At 38.9% G+C, this 17,500-nt stretch overlaps 3 protein-coding genes and 1 long non-coding RNA gene across 13 annotated transcripts in view; 2 read left to right on the top strand and 2 right to left on the bottom strand.

Annotated features, from left to right (window-relative positions):
- LOC123515714 overlaps positions 1-2,246 on the top strand; it is an 11,790-nt gene extending 9,544 nt beyond the window's left edge. The window contains exons 2-3 of the long non-coding RNA XR_006677980.1: positions 75-197; positions 497-2,246. This is a non-coding gene — a long non-coding RNA (uncharacterized LOC123515714). The remainder of the gene's footprint in view (positions 1-74; positions 198-496) is intronic.
- LOC123515709 (cell cycle checkpoint protein RAD17-like) overlaps positions 1-5,324 on the bottom strand; it is a 10,215-nt gene extending 4,891 nt beyond the window's left edge. Inside the window, exons 1-11 of one of the 7 annotated variants that reach the window (XM_045274532.1) lie at positions 5,201-5,324; positions 4,968-5,036; positions 3,612-3,706; positions 3,433-3,486; positions 3,181-3,327; positions 2,888-3,007; positions 1,987-2,131; positions 1,550-1,736; positions 819-947; positions 488-672; positions 9-191 (exon numbers count right to left, since the gene is read on the bottom strand). In XM_045274532.1, the coding sequence (XP_045130467.1) occupies positions 9-191; positions 488-672; positions 819-947; positions 1,550-1,736; positions 1,987-2,131; positions 2,888-3,007; positions 3,181-3,327; positions 3,433-3,486; positions 3,612-3,698 (1,237 nt within the window). In that variant the 5' untranslated portion in view covers positions 3,699-3,706; positions 4,968-5,036; positions 5,201-5,324. The other 6 variants (XM_045274535.1, XM_045274531.1, XM_045274533.1 and 3 more) reach the window with 6 other exon arrangements.
- Positions 5,192-17,500, top strand: part of LOC123515713 (COMM domain-containing protein 4-like) — a 71,840-nt gene continuing 59,531 nt past the window's right edge. For 2 of the 4 annotated variants that reach the window (XM_045274545.1, XM_045274547.1), the window contains exon 1: positions 5,192-5,324. The gene's annotated coding sequence lies outside the window, so the exon portion shown is untranslated. The remainder of the gene's footprint in view (positions 5,325-17,500) is intronic. The other 2 variants (XM_045274544.1, XM_045274546.1) reach the window with 1 other exon arrangement.
- The window catches only part of LOC123515710, a 31,275-nt gene continuing 26,061 nt past the window's right edge, over positions 12,287-17,500 (bottom strand). The window contains exons 3-5 of the mRNA XM_045274539.1: positions 16,514-16,606; positions 14,837-16,153; positions 12,287-14,189 (exon numbers count right to left, since the gene is read on the bottom strand). Of these exons, the coding sequence (XP_045130474.1) occupies positions 14,905-16,153; positions 16,514-16,606 (1,342 nt within the window). The 3' untranslated portion in view covers positions 12,287-14,189; positions 14,837-14,904. The remainder of the gene's footprint in view (positions 14,190-14,836; positions 16,154-16,513; positions 16,607-17,500) is intronic.

Below are 17,500 nucleotides of genomic sequence, written 5' to 3' on the forward strand. Positions count from 1 at the left end.
ATACTCACGCTTGCAATAGAGGACTTTTCCCAATGCCCTGAAAAGGAAGAGTGATGCGTCCTTTCCTCCCACAGCCACGTGAGCATCCTCGCTACTCACTGCAGGCTTTGACTTGGTGCTGCTCTTCCCTCTGCTGCCTGGCTTGTCCTTCTTTGATGGGCCAGTAAATAATCCTCCAATCTTACTTACATCTGTGGGTAAATATCTGGCATCAGTCTCCAGCTTATGTTTGTTTTCCTACAATTCAAACAATTTGCAGAGAAACTTTTGTTATCATTCAGGGATTCATGCTATGTAGTATACTTAATTTCTAAGGTTCTATCAATGGATCATTGACAATTCTTAATAAAACCATACTAAGATTTATTTTAGTCCTGACTGATGCCACATTGAGAATGTGATCACACCACAAAAGAAGAGTCTACATACATTTTCATGCATTATTTGAAATAGATGAGGATGTATCTTTCACTTATTACTTCCTTACCCTTTTTAGTGGCAAACTGAAGAGCATTGATGGCACTGCGAATGTCTCCCCCTGAGGCGTCTGTCAGACTCTGCAGCACCTCCTTGGAGGGCAGTGGAAGCCTCAACCCACCTTCACCGGCACTCTCTATGCTCAGGATGCGATTCAGAGCCTTTACTAACAGCCCACTTGCAATGGGATTGAATCTATGTAAACATTAATGGGAATTAGTAATACTATTACACACACACATTATTATTATCACTTCACAGTGACTTATCAGTTATGGAGTGACTGTCAGTGTCATCAGTGCTTTGTGATCTACTCCAGCATAGCTGTCATCACGTCTCACCCAATGCTGACAATGGAGAGTTCCTGCACCAAGTCAGGAGGAAAGAGTCGCTTCACATTCCCATACTGGTTGGTGGAGTCTGTCACAATGAACACCACTGGGCTGCTGTTGCTCCACTGACTGTATTTCCTGCACATATATGACAATGAATGTAGACTGTAATTGCTGAAGTCATTTCCCATAAATTTGATATATGATAGAAAATCACAAACGCTAACTAATCACTTAAGAAAAATAAGCACGAAATAAGATTGCTATAACCACAACACATTTTAAAGCAAGTCATACTGCATACACTGTCCTCAACCAAAACACCACAAGGGAGCTACTGCCTGCATGCCACTGGAGAATGATCAAGCACCTGGGAAATACCAAGAGTCTCCTGTTGTGTGTAATTCTTTGAAATATCACAAGTGAGGGACAAGTATCTTTAAATACTTCAGTCAAGGCTACCAAATCCTGTCAACTACAATATATTCCATAGCTTTAATTATCCATATAACTTACTTGCCAACACCAAGTCAGACAAGCCTGTAATGCAAAGCAGGATCCTCAAACCTAATGTCACTCAGGCAAAAATATAAAGTGAAACAAACTGGAATCATTGACAAGTCTTCAAATTCCACTTCATGGAAGCAGTCAATAATTGGAGCTATTTATGTCATGATTACTACAGTATAGTAAAAGTGCCAAAAATAACACATCTGGGTTTTAACTTTCTTTGCACTTACCTGAGCATGGTATGAAAAGATGCTGGGTCTCTGAGAATAGCATTGGGGAAATCCTCCACACACACCAGGTTCTCTCTCTTGTCTGTTGTGCACACACTGTTGTACTTGCTGCACCGCATCAAGAACTCCCAGAACTGTGTGGTCTGGCTGACTGGGACCACCGTGTCATCAGGTCTCCACACATTTTCTGTTGGGATGTCAGAGTGTATTATAGGAGATCAGACAACATTAAGTGTGAATTTTGACTATTTAGCATTATTAAACTCGATCAGCGTAATTATTGTGCATTGGTACAAAGATCGATCTTCACTAGTAACTTTTATATCTAAGTAGAGGGATAAATTAAGCAAAACATTGCTAACATTATGCTTTAATTATCCTCAGTATTTGTCTTCCCTAAAATGCCAGTGGTAAAACTTATCAATGATTGGTCTAACCTTGTTCCATAAAATTATTATTATAAGGTGTTGTGGTGGGGTTGGTCCACTCCACTAGATTGAGTTTTGCTTCCCGGGCAAGGACCCTGACAGTGGCAGATTTCCCACATCCTGCAGGCCCAGTTAGCAGCAGCAGCTTTCTCCCCTGCAAAAGGTGACTGCATTGAGGCCATGTGCTCTACTTGTCCTTACTTGTCTCATGTTATCTTTAATTCTACGTTTAATGTAATAATCTTATATAATAAAACATATTGTCTGTCTGTTTGTCTTTGTGTGGGTGTGTCTACTTTTCATATATAAAAATATTGCTGACTGCGATGAAATTTCATAGGGGTGTCTCTCTTCACTAAGCAAGGCCAAGTAATTCTGCTAGTGGTCTAATAATATACAGTTGCCTTACAGTTAATCTTAAATGCTCAACATTATAAAATGGATGGCCTCCCCACACAGAACTAATGATAATGGACCTTAATTAAAGAATCCCATCAATTAGGAATTCCGTAAAGTACTCAAACTGTCCTGAAGCAACTTCCATCTGAAAAGAGATAATTAGCCATATCTCTACCACTAATAAGCTACAACAGCACTTGCGAAATCATTGATAGCTTATCTTCACACTACTTTACTCCATATGCAATAGTTAATCTTAGAACTTCACATAAGAAAGAGAATTCTTTTTAGGTGAACAAGGGTTACACTGAGACAAAAAATAAGTCCCTAGTAAGCTCAACCTAGGATCAACTGTAAGCCAAACCTTGTAATCACTAGTCTATACTGTCATGTTACACTCTTTACCTGCACATAACACAAATTGGTACAAGTGTATATGATAGTTTTAGGTACATTTTTCCTTACAAATTTACATCCCATCCTACTAATACCTAGATAAGAGGCAACCAACCTTTCTTCCATATGAACTCTCTACCAACCAAGACTCCACCTCAAGCACTTTTCTCTTGTGAACAGCAAGGTCCTCTTGTGTGGAGGGAGCATACAGGTCCACCCACAGTGCTGACCTGCCCTGTAATCAAAGACCAACTGTAAAAAAATATGATTTCTTGTATACATAACACCTAATATAAATGAAATTGTACACCTGAATCTTTCATTACCATGCCATGAAAGTGAAGCCATTGTTGGGAGTGTGAAAAGAATTTACTAAGAATACATGACCCACTGTAATGAAGGAAATACCTGGAGCTGCTGTGATGCCTGGAGACGCTTCTGTCTGCCGTCATTTCGGCCACCCGTGTCTCGGGAACGCTTACCAATCTTCTTGTCGGCAGGAGGAGAGGAGCTAAGATCAAAATCCGAGAAGCTGGACACCACCCATGATGACACCTAAAGGACAGAGATGTAATGCCAATGCTGTTCCTCAGGCATACAATGACAATCCTTATAAAAAAAACTGACTCATTAGAATCAACAGGGAAGTGGATGACTTACTTTTGTTTGAGGTTTCTTACTAGTCATTGTGTCTTCAGGAAAGAATATGCAGTTCTGGAATAAGAAAATGCATCTTAAAATCAAGATGACTGTACCTCATATTTCTTTCTCAACTTTCACAGCACTGTCCTGCAAGAACCTAACATTCTTGAGTTTGCAATGAGTAAGCCTTAATTCACATCACAATACAATGCCCTGTACAGCGAACGGCAAGCACCAAGTCTTCCAGTTGTTACTCCTGCACAGTCTGCCCTTGCCTGTCCCATGCTGTTCTCTAGTGGGTAAATATTAAGATGGGTAAAAATCTTATGAGATCTTTCTTTGCCTAATACAGTTTTTTGTCTCCTTAGACCTTTTATTTTCACAAAAATGTGAAGTTTCGGCTTTTTCATTTTCTCCCACCAACAAAACCAAATCAAACTTAATCTAAACTAACCAAACTCTATCTGTCTCAATATGTTGATTTTCAAAAGCATCAATATTCAATACAAGTCAACAATAGCCAGCAGCATGAAAAAAATATCATTAATGTAAAGTAATGTAAAGTCTAATTGTGTCAAGAGTTCCTGACAAGGTCTTATAATAAGGCTAAACCCTAAGATGAGGCACACAGCCTGACTAACCTAACCTAGGTTTGGTTTGGTTACATTTGATAGTGTTATTGTTATGATGGTACCCATCATAACAATAACAGCAATAGCCCTCCCCCCTTATTTTACCACATTTTAGCTTCTCCATCTGAAAACTCTTCTTTCTCTCCAGGTTTCCAAGTTTGTCCTTGGGGGTTAAAAGACGAAATCATTACCGACTGTAAAAAGAGCTACGTGCCTCGTCTTAATATTTTGTCCTGTACTATCCTGTGTTATGCTGCCCCTGTCAACTACTGGGCTGTGCTGTGTTGTGTTGCACCTGTCACCTACTGGGCTGCGCTGTGTTGTGTTGCCCCTGTCACCTACCAGGCTATTCTGTGTTGTGCTGCCCCTGTCAATTACCAGGCTGTGCTGTGTTGTGCTGCCCGTCAATTACCTGGTTGTGCTGTAATGTGCTGCCCCTGTCAATTGCCGGGCTGTGCTGTGTTGTGCTGTCCCTGTCACCTACCGGGCTGTGCTGTGTTGTGTTGCACCTGTCACCTACTGGGCTATGCTGTGTTGTACTGCCCTTGCCAATTACCAGGCTGTGCTGTAATGTGCTGTCCCTGTCAATTACCGGGCTGTGCTGTGTTGTGCTGCCCCTGTCAACTACCGGGCTGTGCTGTGTTATACTGCCCCTGTCAACTACCGGGATGTGCTGTGTTGTGTTGCCCTTGTCACTTATCGAGCTGTGCTGTGTTGTGCTGCCCCTGCCAATTACCAGGTTGGGCTGTATTGTGCTGTCCCTGTCAATTACCGGGCTGTGCTGTGTTATGCTGCCCCTGCCAACTACCGGGGTGTGCTGTATTGTGCTGCCCTGTCAACCACCAGGCTGTGTTGTGTTGTCCTTTACTGTGTTGTGCTCTGCTGGGACCACAAGTCAACAGCAGCACCGCTTTCTCTTACCCTGTGGTGCTGTGAAGCGTGTTGATCCCTGCTGTCTTGATCCCAGCACGTTACATTTCGTTAATCAGGCTGTCATGATAGGAAGCAGACATAAACAGTGTGCATTTCCCACTCCAATCCCAGGTGTCAAGATCAAGGTCAAGATAGTGCTGGAGGCAGGGAGGGGCGTGTATTATACCAGATAACGTGAGGCGGGGGGAGGAATAACACGGGGCTGTCACAGTGTCACTCACCACCAAGGGTTCTTCACAAGTGTTTCCTCCTTGACACACGGCACCACCGAGGGCCTGGCGCGGGAGGGGCGAGGCGCACACCATTGTACAGCAGGGGACCAGCAATCCACTGGGCCTACTCACGGTAAGCAGTGTGTTTTTATTGGAGAATATTTCTAAATCTTACCAATAGTGATTCCTGATGTATTTGTTTGTACCGCTCAGGGATTTGGTGAGAAAGCGAGGATTTGCTGTTGAGAGAGGGCCAAAATAGGCCAAATTTGGGAAACCAAGTCTAAAGAGAAATCCACTATATTGAGAAAAATATCCTTAAACAATAGTCAGCAAACAGAGAATAGACCATATTTGGCTATCCTAACCTTTTGAAGTCACTCATGGGCTCCCACCACCTTATTCAATGCTACGCTATCTTAACCTGTAAAATTACAGTTTAGCGCTATACATCTTTTATTTGATTGTACAGTTGATACATTAACAACATATCCTCATGATGTGTTGTAGCCTGACCACCAAGCTATGGAAGTTTTATGCAAGTTCAGGGGTAGTGGTCCAGCAAACTATACTCCTGTGACTGTTGCTGCTGATGGCAACTGCTTGTTCCACTCGGCTATAGTCTTACTGACTGGTTCAGAGTCAGTGGACATGCATAAAATTTCCATAGCTTGGTGGTCAGGCTGCAACACATCATGAGGATATGTTGTTAATGTATCAACTGTACAATCAAATTGATAACTGCGCAAAAATATCAGTTCACAGTCACACACTTTCTTTAACATATTCCACGATTTGTTGGCACCAGTATACTCCTGCAGTCACTGCAACGAATTTGGATAGTCAAATTTATTCTCTTGAGGTTTACCACAACAGCTTGAGCACAGATAATCAATATCTGTCACTCCCAAGACATGTAATTCCTCTTTGGTCAGCTTTGCACAATCTCGGTGGAACCATGTCATGCAGCCTGAACATAAAATTGTGTCTGCTGCACAACTTTGTTGACAGAATCCACAGGGATATTCTATTTTCTTATCTTTCTTACGAGGCACAGTCTTGGCTCCTGTCTGTCTGGCTCGAGTCGACTTCCTAGTAGCCATTGTAACTGAGGTGAAATGGTGGCGGTCACTAAGGCTAAACAAAAGTAAACTCCTGTCACTGGTAGGTCAGTTGTCATGGGAATGGTTTCGATGTGTGTGTGTGTGTGTGTGTGAAAGCAAAACAAATTGCGGAGGATCTTGGGAGTGGGAAAGAGTCTCTCTCTCTCTCTCTCTCTCTCTCTCTCTCTCTCTCTCTCTCTCTCTCTCTCTCTCTCTCTCTCTCTCTCTCTCTCTCTCTCTCTCTCTCTCTCTCTCTCTCTCTCTCTCTCCATAGTTGACGGCAGTTGACGGTAGTTGACGGTAGTTAACGGTAATTAGTAGTGTCCATTCCCAGCAAGCTTGGGAACATGTTGGGAAAGCAGGGTGCTAAGATGGTGGAAGGCAAATTGTGTAAAAAGGCTTAATGAGGGTGGGGAAAACCAAATTAAATCAAATTTTGCAGTTCCAAGACAATCCTAGAGGCCAAATTTGGTTAAATTAGAATAAAAAGGTTCCTAGAAATCCCTAAAACACCAATAAAACCAAACCCAAACTCAGATCTGGGGGTTGTGGCACTAAGTTGCAACTTTTGCTGCACCATGAATTTTGAAAGCATATAGTCAAAAGTCACAAATGTTTTTAAAAAGTTAAACAAAGCAAAGTTGCAATGCCAACTTTCTGTGGCTTTTGCCGTGACTTTGATCAAGAACAAAGATAACTTTATCTTAAAGGAATGGCAACAGATGGAAGAGAAAAGAGGGTCTGATTCACCCTAGATGCCTCCTTTAAGGACACTAGACTAGTTTAACACATTACCTGCGATACAACCCACTGGTAGGTCATCAGTTACAGTCCACTGTTGCGATGCGACTCACTGGTGGGTCATGCAACAATTTTCACATACATCACATTTTAATCTTATTATTAATAGAAATTGGATTATATGGTAAAATTTCAATAAGTAGTATGTGTTAGGAGGGCATAATAAACACTGATTGATAATTAGTATGAAGTTTATTTCATTTTTTATTGTTATAAATATTATTTAAAAAATAGTCTACTTTTTTTCTAATACATGAAAAAAACTATATTATCTTGTATTTTTTCTTCAGAAGAACATAAACTTTTCCATAACAAATAATTCAAACTGAGATATCACAATTGGACTTTATTAATAAGCTTCAATAATTTTCTTCATTGATCTTTTCATAATTTCACAATTTTCTGATATCTTTATCTTATTTTACCTTCTCTCTCTTTTTTTTTTTTAACTAAATTGAGAATAAAACTGTGTAGCATTCATTTCCTAAATATGCAAAACAAAGAGACAAAAATATGTAAACAAATTTAGGAAAAGAAAAATGTAATACAGTATGAATATTGAAAAATAAAGTGTATCCACCGGTTAGTCGTATTGCAGAGAAGTCATAGATTTTTCACGGTATGTGATGCAACCCACCGGTGGGCAAAGACTTTGATGTTGCAAATGTGTTTGGGTGTTCTCCCAGACAACACTATACTCTTCTCGCTCCGCTGGCTTGACCAGCACTGAAATTATGATAGGTAATTTATTTGTATCGCTGCGTGAGAGAGCTCGCTGCACTGCCAAATACAGGGAACATGTTTAATAAGGTTGCTTCACTGTGAAGGATGTAAGGGATGATTAATCTTTTGAATATAGAAAATAATGTCGTATTGTTTATTAATTGCAAGTCATGGATATAATTTTTGATTTGTTAGTACATAACTCTAGGTTAGGTTGGGTTGGATTAGATTTGGTTAATTCTCACCTGTCATTTTCTGAACACGAAATAATTTTTCAAACTTTGGATGCATTTTCATTATGGTACTGTTTTTAATTCCTTTTATTAGAGCCCTCATTTTAATAAAAAGATAGGATACTTGAAAGGAAGAGAGATAAGGATAAAAATGAGAAAACTTGCAGCAAAAAGCATTTCTTAGTGTTTTGTCTTGTAAATGTTAACTTAATGGCCATTTTTGTTATCAGAAGTAGCATGAAGTGATCAGACCAACAGCTTTGCTTGTGACATGCATGTGACATTGTGTGATGGATTTCTAAACAATGCAGTGCAACTTTTATGTTGCTGAGGACATGAACATGTGTTCATGTGAGGAGGAGCAATCATAGCACTGTCTTGACACTTTCAAGCAAAAACACTCAGATGTATGGAATGTCATTACATGTCTGTCTAGTCATTTAGCCACTTTCCATGACTTAGTGAGTGACCAGCTTATTTGGAAAGGCCACTGGCTACCAGCGTGCACTGACTGCTTTGCTTCTTTGTTCGTCTTAAACTCTTGTTGTTGAAGGATTCATTTGCCTGTGTGAGCACCAGAATCTCACTGATGTGTGCTGATGCCCTTCCCTGTTTCAGGCTGAAGGAGCTCTGTGGTAGTGTGAGTCGTGGTCATGGTTCGCAAGGACGCCCGTGCATCCTCCTCCTCCTCTTCCTCATCATCATCCTATCCCTCATCCTCTGCAAAGTACCAGAGGCTCACACAAGAGGATGATGGTTTTGTCGATGACCAGTTCAAGGTATTTGAGTCATTGCATATGTCTTTTACCTGTATGCAAAACATTCTGGAGAGCACCAGATATTGTGGATACTTGAACCAAAACCAATGAACTTTAAATTTAACTTTAAAATGGTTGTATTGAGTGTAACTCAAGTATTTAATGAAAATCTGCAGTTGCCTTAGCTATAGCATAAAATAAAAAAAGAATACAAGATGACTTATATGTTCTGCTTAAATACATACGTAAGTTCTTTATCTGAGGGCAGTATAAACTTCAAGCAGACTTTTGAAACTGTTGTCCTCTGCATTTTGCTATACTGTTCAGAATGGACATAAGGTGACATCAATAACCTTTTCCTGAAAGGATATTTTGTGCTTACTGCATGGTAAAATTATGAATAAGTGGAAATAGAGGAAGAAGCACACAGCATCACTAACCTCCTTAATCTTCAGTGTCCTCATACTGCCCCTCACACACAGAGTGGTCCCAAGCGCATTCCGTGGAAGGCAATAGGGTATGCGATGCTGCTCTTTGCTGCTGGCACTCTCCTGCTGGTGGTAGGCAGCCTGCTGGTCACTGGGTACTTGGATGAAAAGTATGCTGACCGCACATGGCCTGTCATCATTTTGGGTGCTCTCATGTTTATTCCTGGTGCCTATCACTCCTATGTGGCTTATTATGCCTTTAAAGGCTATGAAGGCTACTCCTTCGATGACATTCCCACTTATGATGATTAAAGAACACATTCTGAGATGTTTATCACCTTATCTTGACTACTTTTAACACACACTAGTGTTGCCAAGATTGCTTTCAAGATTCCAATATTAGTCCTACAAGAAATGTATTAGTTGCATAGATTTTATTCAATTTATGTGAAGTAAAGTAGTGTTCTGAGTAAAAGATATTTAGAAATAGTGGCATTCAGTCTTGGAATACAAAGCAATGTATTTTTCAGATAATAGTCAAGATTCTCTATTTCATTCATAAAGTCATGGTTTGAGTGTTTTATCTTTAATTTGAAAGGATTTTATGAATCTGGTAATATTCCCTCCCTTGAAGGCTGTATCACCATGTCAAGAAAACTGATGTGCAGTGATAACACAACACTTTAAGTTAAGAATGTCTGTCATTTATTTTTTATTTATTTATTGATTTACTATTATTATTATTTTTTTTTTATTATTATTATTTTTTATCTATTTATTTTATTTATTTATTTATTTATTTATTTTTATTTTTATTTATTTTATTTATTATTTATTTATTTATTTATTTATTTATTTTATTTATTTATTTATTTTTTATTTTTATTTATTTATTTATTTTTTTTTTTTTTTTTTTTGTGCTACATTTTGTTAGTTTTGTTTTGTGTGATATATTGTTGCTGTGATATGATCATTCCTATGTATTTCCTTTTCTTATCCTCCTTGATTACTTCTTTCTTTGGATTGGTCTTGCTGTGTTCTATGTAGATAGTAGTGAAATTAAAGAAAGTTTTGTTGAATGATGGTAGTCCACTTGTGATGAGGGAATTTTGATGGTGTGATCAATGGAGTGCTCTTTGCAAGAAGGAAATTGTGAAGTTCTCCTTGTTATAAGCAAAAATATAAAGAAAAGAAATAGTTACAGTTACTGCTAATGGAAGGACTTTGAAAGCAAGGAACTTATCATCATCATTTTGTTTTACACCCTTATTTTCTCCTGCCAGATTGGAGGACTAGCTAGTCTCCCTTTTTTTTTGTGGCCATAGACGATCACTTCTCTCTCTCTTTGGTCAACTCACTGGTCTCCTTGCAACTACCTCAAACTCCAATCTTATGGGCCTTTCCTCTTGACATACCACTACCACCTCAGTCAGACAAACGAAGTACTTAGCAGATTTGTGCTTATCTGGACCTACCTGTATTGTTTGTTAGGCTGCCCTCAGGTGACACATACCAAACCTGCCTTTCAAGGATGACATTTATGCTACCATTTACACACACCACTGTCATCATCTCAAACACTAGTTATTCATTCATCATCACTATTACCACCACCAGTCACATAATATTGGACAGGATTACTGATATACAATCCTGAAAGTATTTTTCATATCCACAAAAAAATGTCATTCTTTCTGTGTTCACCTTTTCTTTCTCATATATTGTTTTCTTTCTCATGTTTTGTATGCGGGATGAATGAATTCTTAAGTTCCAGTCATCAGTGCCTTCATTCATTATTTTGTTGATACTATAAGTTGGAGGTTGGTTTAAGTAGTGGTGATATGGTACTTGATAATGGGTAGGTATGGTGAAGTAATTCTGCTGTAATATATCAAACAATTAAGCATATGGTTTTGTTATGTGTATGAATTTTGACTGCATGTGGAGGTTGACCAATCTATTGTTATGGCTTCTACCATGATGAAAGGAGATACCATACCATAACCTGTTATATCATGTTTCCTTCGTTTAGATACACTGTCTAACTATCCCAAAAGTAGTAATATGATGTCAAGAACAATTTGAATCCAAGAAAGTTATGTCAAGAACTTATTTCATTCTATATATTGAAAGTTGACAAATTGTGTGTACATTCTAGCGGCTGACAGTGAGGGAGGTATAGCTAATGACTTCTAATGGTTGGAAGACTGATGGCTACAAATTCTTTGAGATCTCATGATAACTATGTACAGCCACACACACTATGCAGAATACTGCCCCAGGTCCCTAATGATGAAGAATACTTTAGGTAATGGTGAAGAGCAATTGATTCTCAAATATGTTGTGTTTCTAGGCTTTTATGTGGCAGCTTGTAAGTTTTATCTTTTCACCTTGGTAATTTGTGGTGGCTTTTGTCCTGTTGGTGCAAATCACATTGAGACCTTGCCCAATGAAATGCCCCTCACTCACTCATCTTATTTACAGTGCCAATGTAATGTATTATCCTGTTATTTTGGGTGTTTGTATATTTCACTTTACAAGTAAGCAAAATTCTTGAGACAGTTGTTGCTATCAATCAAAATGGTCAAGAGTGAGGGGTAGAGGTATATGGTAAAGTTAGTGCTGCATCTCAGAGGTGGTGAAGGCCCTGCCTGGTCTGTATAGTGGTGCAGTGATGTGCTTCACTGCTCCACATTCTCATCTTGTGCCAGTGTTGTAGTGACCAACCACCTAGGGGTGACATCAAGCCTTAGGAAGTGTACTGCTGCTCCTAAGATTAATAGAGAAAGATAAATATAAATTATGAGTAAGATTTTTTGTTTTCTTATCAGTGAAAAGATGCTTACATTGACAGAGTGGAAGAATATGTAAAGAAATGAGTTAGTTACAAAATAAAGAAGTTGTATACTATTGACATTAAGAAAGACATAACTAGAGAAACACTTTATTGATTGATATGAAGTACTTTTTATATCAATATTCTTCAGTTTTCGTGATATAATCATCAGTAATCATGGAAAAGAAATTTAGGGGCAAAGACAAAGACAGATGGAATGCCTGCTCATATTTATTCACTTCAGCTCACATTATGCTTCACTGTATTGTGATATGCTTTGTTATATCATGATGGGCAGTGGTAATTACAGTGCAGGTGCAGGTATGCTGTTAGAGATGGAGGTGAATGTCTCATTACCTTTATTTACTTGTTTATATCTGACTCTATACCACATAACATTTCCAAGTGATTTCTTTGCTGTCATATTTAAGTCTCATGGATTTTCTCATGCTATGTCATTGGTACATAGTAATCATAAAGTGATTTTCAGTTTGATAATTTTTTCTTTCCTGTTTCTACTAGTACATGATTCCTTTCTTAACTTGACATTAAATGTTATAGATTAACTTTTCCATCTTCTCATTTGTACACAATCTCTTCAATTGAATTTCCAGCTTGATATTTAGCTACTTACCTCTTTTTAAACTTTTCCTTTGCTACAAGTACATGACATCTTTCTTAACTTTTTTTTTTCTTCTAGCAGGTTGATTTTTGTCTTGTCTTCTCTCTTCTTAGTACATAATCTTTTCAAATGGTTTTCAACAATACTAAACTATTTAGCTAATTTTTCCTTTGTAATTCATTACCAGAGCATGATTTCCTTCACAACAAATTTTTCAGCTGGATATTCAACATTCTAAGTAGTTTGTTCTTTTCCATCTTCTCACCAGTATTTTTTTCCCAGCAATGATTTTTACAACAGATATCTAACAAAAACATTTTCTTTCCTGTCTTGTTACTAATGAATACATACAAAGGTATATGCACTAAATAGAATTAGGTTACACCGAGGAAACACAGTTTATAACAATTATTAACTTGTTACAAAGGTTTATGTATGTAGCTTTTACAATAGATGTTTTTAAGAAGTTAGACATTTATCCCATTAGAATTCAAATTAGATAAGGGAGGAATTTGGAATAACACTGTCAGATGAGAGAGAGAGAGAGAGAGAGAGAGAAATTAGTGAAAAAAAATTGTACTATGTGTTTTTTGTAGCTTTAGTCCAGCCTTACTTTAGCTACAGATGTGTGTGTCTGTGAATCAAGGAATGGAAGGGAAGGAGAAAGAAAAGAAATAAGGGGAACAAAGAAAACTTCAACCAAAGTGGATAGGAAAGAATATGAAATGGAGTGAAGGATAAAAAAAAAAGGAAATCAAGAGAAAAGGGAGATGTGAAAGGGAAAAATGGTGATGAGAAATTAGAAGAATATAGTATGGAGTGAACAGATAAAGGGCGTGAAGAATTAAGGACAGAAAATAAGGTTAATGATAAAAAAAAGAAAAAGTAAAACAAAGCAAATGAAAGGAGGGGGAATTTGAATGGTCTTTTTCCTCTTTTTTTTTTAAAGGCTTTTCTTCATGGTCTTTTATAGTTTTCTTCTACATCTCAAGCATTTTTCTTCCAATTCACTAGTTGTTTTTTCTTGAATTTTAACACTTTCTTCCTTGATTTTCCAGCACATTTTTCTTATTCTTGCTTATGATCTTTGCATACACTGACTTCACAAGACCAATAATTTCAATCAGAAAGTTTTATAGCATTCAGATCCCTTTTGTATTCTTCCGGTACATAAAGCAGTGAGAAGTGAATATCAGACTCAAAATAGACTAAAGAAAAACACTACATTTTCAACTTATCATCATTTACTGGTTTCATAGTTTTCCTTTGAGCTTTAGAAAAATTCCTCAGTATCTTTTTCTTCAAGATTCAGAAGGTGGTTTGGTGCATGTTCGTTGTGTTGACAGAAGGCTGAGACTGTCTATCCAGGAAGCATCTTGTAGTGGTAGCTTGAGACATTCTGTGGTGTGCTTGATCCCTGGTGCCTTGAGTGATGCATGAGTACCAGGAGCAGGTCTTTATGATGGCGGTGGTGGTGGTGCTGGTGGTGGTGGTCTTGGGAGGGTATGGAGTACCGAGAGATTAGAGTTTTTTTTGTCACTCTGGTTAATGACTGAGTAACTTAAAAGCAAAATGCAACTGGTACATGATAATATGAAATAGATGTTTTTTTAAATATATATTTATTAAAGAGACCAAATAGTGTTTTGATTATTGAATGGTGGGTTGAGTTGTTGCCTTTCTGTATTAATTATGATAGGTAAATTATGAAAAGCTAGTAATTTTGTGATATTTTTATCTCTTTACCAAAAACAATCCTAAAAATATAATACTGTACTCTGAGATACTAATGTAAATTCTAAAAACAAATAAGAAAAGTACTTAATTAATCCCAAAGATGTCAGTTAAAAGGTTGTGAACTTAACAAGCACTGTGAACATATTTGTAGCCAACAGCTGGATGCATTTACAACATTTTGAGATATAAGGTTGTTATTTAATTAGTTGAATGATTTTTTGCAAGTAGACTGTTATAAATGAAATGATAAATAGATAAAGGAGTAAAAGTTGTTAAGTGGAACTCTCTCTCTCTCTCTCTCTCTCTCTCTCTCTCTCTCTCTCTCTCTCTCTCTCTCTCTCTCTCTCTCTCTCTCTCTCTCTCTCTCTCTCTCTCTCTCTCTCTCTCTCTCTCTCTCTGCCTACCTTAATAACTAACACATGGGAATCTGTAAGATGCTTGGAAGCTAACTGTGCAGTGTCTTGCTGGTCTTCTACCTGTCCCAGTTGGCATCCCAATGGGTGAGGGAGTCAGGGCTGTGGTGCATGAGTGAGGATGCCTGCTGGTGCTCTTGCTGGTGGTGCTGCTGTAGTAGACTGGATAGTTGATCCTTTGACTTTTCCTCCTCCTCCTCCTCTTCTTGTTCCTTGTAGTAGTCATGATCACTTCTCTTCCCTGCCCATGCATTAAATTTCCTTTTTCCTGCCCAGGCACTGAAACCTTGTCGCTTGTCTTCATTGTCGTTCCTCTTACCTGCCCAGGCACTGAAACCTTGTCTTTTGTTGTCATTGTTGCTTCTCTTCCCTGCCCAGGCACTGAAGGCTTGCCTCTTGTCATAATCAGAGTTGCTTCTCTTTCCAGCCCAAACATTTAAAGCTTGCCGTTTGTTATTATTCCCGTCGCTCCTTTTTCCTGCCCAGGCACTGAAAGGTTTCCTCTTTTCATTATCGTTGTTACTTCTCTTTCCTGCCCAGGCACTGAAACCTTGTCGCTTGTCATTATCATTGCTGCTTCTTTTTCCTGCCCAGGCATTGAAAGCTTCCCGTTTTCCTGCCCAGGAACTAAAAGCTTGCCTCTTTTCATCCTCACTTCTTTTACCAGCCCAGGCACTGAATGCTTGCCTTTTCTCATCTTCCTCACTCCTTTTTTCCTTCCAAGGACCAAATGCTTCTCTCTTTCCCGCCCAAGCACTGAATCTTCCGTGCTTGCTGTCACCACTTCTCTTTCCTGCCCAAGCGCTGAATGCTTTCCGCTTTGTGTCAACATTCATCTTTACACTTGCGGGCCAAGCCATCCCATGTCCCTCTGTGGCCCATGCATGTAGCACATCATCAAACCCACCCTGCTCCATCCCAGACCGCTTGCCTCCCAACGGCAGGGACCTTGGTCGCCTAGACCCATGCCTGTAGCTGTCCACCTGAGTGTGTGGCTGCTCATTGATGCTGCGTCTGACCCTTGCATGGCCCATAACTGAGGGAAGGAGAGGGATGAGGCTTGAGGCCATTTCAGTCCTTTCTAATGATGAAAGTATAGATGCTGGATCAAGTATTGTAGTCCACTCTTCCTGTCCCTCCTCCCCTCCCTCCTCCTCCTCCTCCTCCTCCTCACTCATAGGGAAAGGCAGCTCTTCTCTCAGTTGGAAGACAGAAGGGGCATGAGGGATGGTAGCTGAGCGCTTCCCTGCCCAGGGGTGGAATGGAGCTCGCTTCAAGTTTAGGGCGAGGATGGCATTGTGTGGCAACCTTGGGAGAAGGGATAACGATTAAACTTGGAAACACACACACACACACACACACACACACACACACACACACACACACACACAAGGAGCCAAGAAAGATTATGAAATAGTATTGAGATTGAATGAGTGTCAAATCAAAAATAGTTATTACATGAAAACTGAATGAATTAGCAAAGTAAAAAAAGAAAAAAATGGAAAAAATGTGGAAGAAGGCAGCTATGAGGACATAACATGAACAGTGTTTAAAATATGTTTTATTACAGTTAAGTGACACACACACACACACACACACACACACACACACACACACACACACACACACACACACACACACACACACACACACACACACACACCTTACCTGCCCTGCCTCATGAGTCTCATATAAAGTTCACGCAAAGAGGAAGGGGGGTGTCCTATCCAGGTGAAGGCGTGCCCGCGTTTCACCTCACACCTGAAAAATGTAAATGAATAGAAAATACGAAGAATAATGATTAAATAAAGTAAATATAAGAATAAGACTTATTTTCAGTTTATTGTTCAACTGATGGCGTAAATTTTAAAGAAAATATGTGGATGGTCATTGTCAGTTTCGTCATCTCATCTCATCTTTGGTCTTTACTTCCAGCCTAATAGTTCTGGTTCTCCATCCACCCATGAATTGAACTAGTTTAAGAGGAAGGTTTCAAGACCTTTATCCCATTCTTTTTGGCTAACACTCGATGCTATTCGGAGACTGGTATCTCATTGGACCATTTTGTTCAATGTTTTTTGTTCCTTTTGGCCAGTTTCCCCTTTTACATAAAAAAGGAGCAGCGTAACATTACTTATTTTTATTGACTGCAGGACGAGAATCATGTTTCGCATAACAATTCAAACCTTTCCGTTGTTCAGCAAATCAAGATGTGTAACGCTGAGTCAGGCCTATTGTCAGGGAATGCCACGGCAGATCAGTCTACTCAACACACAGTCTTCTGCGCCTCATTCACGTTCTCTTTCAATGCATCCACAAATCACATGAATAAATACATCAACTGTCGCCTGAGCCACGAAAAAAAAAAAAATAAATAAAAACGCTACAAAATCGCCATAACTTCCACTAGTGCCTGTTGAAAAGCGCCTTCCTCACTCTTAACCATTACAAGCTTATTTTCTTTAACTGCTTCCTTAAGCCACGTGAATAATACGTTAAGAATCAGTAGAACCGTGAATGAAAAAAAAAATACTTAAAACCTCCCATAACTTCCATTAGCGCCTGTTGAAAAGTGCCTTTCTCATTCACATCCATTACAAACACCCGTTCCTTCACTGTATTTATAAACTACACGAATAATACATTGAGTGTCGC

Source organism: Portunus trituberculatus, chromosome 39 (assembly GCF_017591435.1).
Source record: "Portunus trituberculatus isolate SZX2019 chromosome 39, ASM1759143v1, whole genome shotgun sequence".
Lineage (NCBI taxonomy): Eukaryota > Metazoa > Arthropoda > Malacostraca > Decapoda > Portunidae > Portunus > Portunus trituberculatus.